This window comes from Branchiostoma floridae, chromosome 11 (genome assembly GCF_000003815.2).
Source record: "Branchiostoma floridae strain S238N-H82 chromosome 11, Bfl_VNyyK, whole genome shotgun sequence".
In the NCBI taxonomy this organism is placed as follows: Eukaryota; Metazoa; Chordata; class Leptocardii; order Amphioxiformes; family Branchiostomatidae; genus Branchiostoma; species Branchiostoma floridae.
In genome coordinates, this window is record NC_049989.1 from 12,707,725 (window position 1) to 12,711,283 (window position 3,559).

A 3,559-nucleotide genomic window follows, 5' to 3' on the forward strand; every position below is an offset into this window, starting at 1 on the left:
TGTTGAGGCATGGGAAGTTTCTGGAATCCCTACTTTCCATGTCAAAAGCGCACATGGAAAAACGCCTCCCCAACATGGGCATCAGGTATATCTTGGAGCCAAGAACAGCGCTCTGGTACTGCGGTTTACCGCAATGGTACGACTCAACGTCGTAATGCTCCCAGGTATCATTCATCGGATCGTACGTTTGGACATAAAAGTTTTCGTGTCGGCCTTCCCAGTAGCCCATGACCACGACTTTATCTTTAAATGACGACGTGACAGTTTTTTCCACGGTGTGCGGCACTGGAGCTATCTTTCTCCACCGGTTGCTCCGTGGTGAGAAGGATTCGTAGCACTCCGCGGCTTTGTCGGCAGCCATGTTGGTCCCGACGGCGTAAAGTCGTCCCTGAGCCGCCACAAAACCGAACTGGCCCTGGTGAAACGTCAGGGGCTCGGGCAGGCGCAACCACAGGTCAGCAGAAGAGACATACCTCCAGAACTGCATCTCTCTCGGGTCCTCAGCCTGGCACCGCTCCATCGAGGCGAGGATGTAGATGTCGTCATCCATGGCCAGGACGTTCAGATAGCAGTTCTTGGAGACCAGGCTGAAGGGAAGGTCGGACAAGATAGCATGGGAGCATCTCCACGGGCCCAGACAGTCCATGTACGGGACTTTGACCGGCTTGTGTCCCGCCGTCTCGCTGCCGCTGATCCCGCCCACCTGTACCAGTATCTCCGCAGGAAGGCGATGTGTCCTCTGCTGGAAGAGATCTTCTTCCACTTCTTGGATGATGTCTAAACATTCGGGGTCGTTCTTGATCAATGGTTCGTGCTTAACGTTGAACTTGAAGTAGTCCTCAGTCATCAGACGAAGGTCAGCGCATCTCAGCAAGGCCGGTAAGAACTCGAGCCGCGTTGTGTCGGCCTTGGTCCATTTCATGACCGCTTCATAGACGCTCTCTTTACACCACTGACATCTCTCGTCGGTGAGGAAGAACAGGACCTGGTCATAGGAGAGAAGCTCAAACTCTCCCGTTCTGACGGTGTCTGGGAAGTTATCTATAGCAAACGCTCTGGCCTCTTCTACCAGGCTTTTGCAGGAGTAGAACTCTGCGAGGTACAAAATGCCGAAACAGTTGTCTGAGTCCAGTTGGCGCGAGAGGTACCTGCAGCAGGCAGTCACGACGGAGCTGAGTTGAAACAGCGAAGCTGCGTGGAGCAGAGACTCCACATTACCGTTCCTGATGTTCAGAGACCCCGTGTAGAAGTAGTCTAAGAGATCGCTGACTATGTGCGACTGTACATCGTTCAACCGGACCTTTTCGTCTTTTCCTTCTCTGAATTCTCCAAGCAGAAGTGTGACGAAGAAAGGACTAGACGCGGCCAGGACCGCCCGATGGCAGTGGAACTTGGTGTCACTGACGCACAAGATGACGTCACAAAATGTGTGAGTTGTTCTGGACTCGTTCAAAGCGGTTATAGCCGGTCCTAAGTCAGACTGTAGTTTGGGGTATTGTAGTTTGTTTCCCTTCTCGTCCTCTGTTATAACCAGGGTGACGAGGTTCTTCTCAACGCTTTTCAGTAGATCTGAGAACGTGACCGCTTCTTGGCTGTTGACCTTCCGTAACCCCTGCAGTAGACGACGGCCGTGAAGCGTCTCACAAACTTGAAGTTCACCTTTGTCGTTAAAAACATAGTCAAGGTCATCACTAGAAGCATCTGCTTCCTCTTCTGCCATGTTTTGGTCTTGATGGCCCTCGACCTGAAAAAAAATCAGACAATGTAGACGGTTGAAAATAGAGATCGACAGCTTTTAAGTGAAGGTACATGTTATGTCTCTGCAGCTATTACTTAATTCACCCAGATGCATGGATTAATGTATTACTTTTGTCTGTGAGTTTGTTTGCTTCTTTCTCTCCCCCACCTGCCTCTCTGCCTCATGATATCGATACGTCATCCCTCTCTCTCTCTCCTACACTTTCTATCTCCCTCTATCTCTGCTTATAGTGGCTATACATCCCCTCTCTCATCTTTTCCCTCTCTCTTTCTCTCTCTCCAACTGTTTCCGAAGTGCAGTGCAGTTCTGTGTGTTCTACTAGGAGGCGTTTAGCGTCTGACCGTGGGGTGATCGAAGCTTGCCATCTCTGATCTATTGTTTCTTCAGACATTGTTATGATATCGGCAACATGTACAACGTCTGCCCCCTGGGGTGTGATATGACATAGCACACCAGTCATAACACCGAGGTCTTATTTCAAACATACAGTATATCTGTCGAACTTGACCTGATCTTTTTGCTCTGCTGACCTTTCTTACATATTGTGCTTCACGTCACCTGTTAGGGGATGTCAAGACTTATTTTTGTGCTATATTAAGGTTTTGATAGACAACATAAAACCAAAGTGACCTACACTTGAGGTCTGTGTTGTGTTGGTAGAGTAGCTTACGGTACTGCATACTTCGGTCAGTGTTGTGTGGTTGCCATCGAAGAGTCAGAATGCCTAGTAGTAGGTTACGTTACGTAACGAATTTGGAGTTTTTTTTTTTACATGATACTCTTTCGAAAGGTCATACTTCTACCTGTACGTGGTTTCAGTCTATTCTACGATTTGTTGTATTGAAATAGATGTTCTAAACCCGTGTTTGTAAAACTCTCAGCATTGGATGCCAAGCCCCCTCCCCTCCCTTTCTCTTTCATCGCTAGTTTCCCTTCTCCTCTCTCAACGGCAAAAATATATTTACGGAACTGTTTGTATCTCTTGCATATTCATGTCGTACGATGTCCCTTCGCTCGGCAAATAAAGCTAAGGAAATCGGTGAAATGTTGTGACTGACCTGGATTTAGTTACGGGGAGGGCACTGGAGGTGATTGAACAGACTGCGACACAGCAGAGGCGGGTCAGAGCCTGTAAACCCGATATGCTGTGCCAACAAAATATTACTAATTTTAGCTTCAGGATCCTGGGCTCGAGAGTGATCACGTGACCCGTGGAGCATCGTCGAAAATGGTCGAAGTGGCCGACACTGTCACATCAATACAGATGAATACATGATTACATAAGAGTAAGTTTGATACCAATGGACTTTTTGTAATTCGTATTTTATAGGCTTTTCGGTCAAGTATGATGATCCTATACAAGTCGGCCAAAGTTGAAATACATTTATCGAGATTTACCCCCATTTTGACATACCAGGTAATAGGGGTGGGTACCGGTACACCGGTTTTTCGTATTGGACCGGTCCAGAAAAACCGGACCTGAAAAAATTCGGTAGACCAGATGTTGGACCTATTGGAAAATGAACAGATTATATGATCAGGCTCTCATAGGTGTGAGGGCTCTTTGACACTCGAGACGTGTCTCTCCTCAAACACAGGACCTTCGTTTAACGTCCTTTCCGATGGGCGTTCCTAACCATAGCTAGGTAACCTGAGTGAAGTGACGTTTTGTAAATTTCCTCTCTCAAAGGTGTAATGTGGGCATCGGGCATGACACGAGATAGCAAAACCGGAAGTTGCGCTGCAGTACCAAAGCAAGGGAAGCCGCTAGGAAGCCCAAAATCTAATCATTTCTATCTT

At 47.8% G+C, this 3,559-nt stretch overlaps 1 protein-coding gene across 1 annotated transcript; it reads right to left on the reverse strand.

Moving 5' to 3' along the window:
* Position 1: 1 nt before the first annotated feature.
* LOC118426231 (kelch-like protein 21) lies at positions 2 to 2,942 on the reverse strand (the record flags this gene model as incomplete). The annotated part of the gene is made up of 2 exons (XM_035835500.1): positions 2,818 to 2,942; positions 2 to 1,744 (listed from the first exon to the last, which is right to left on the reverse strand). A coding segment is annotated over exon 2 (1,719 nt), but the record flags the coding sequence as incomplete, so codon positions are not given.
* Positions 2,943 to 3,559: the final 617 nt, after the last annotated feature.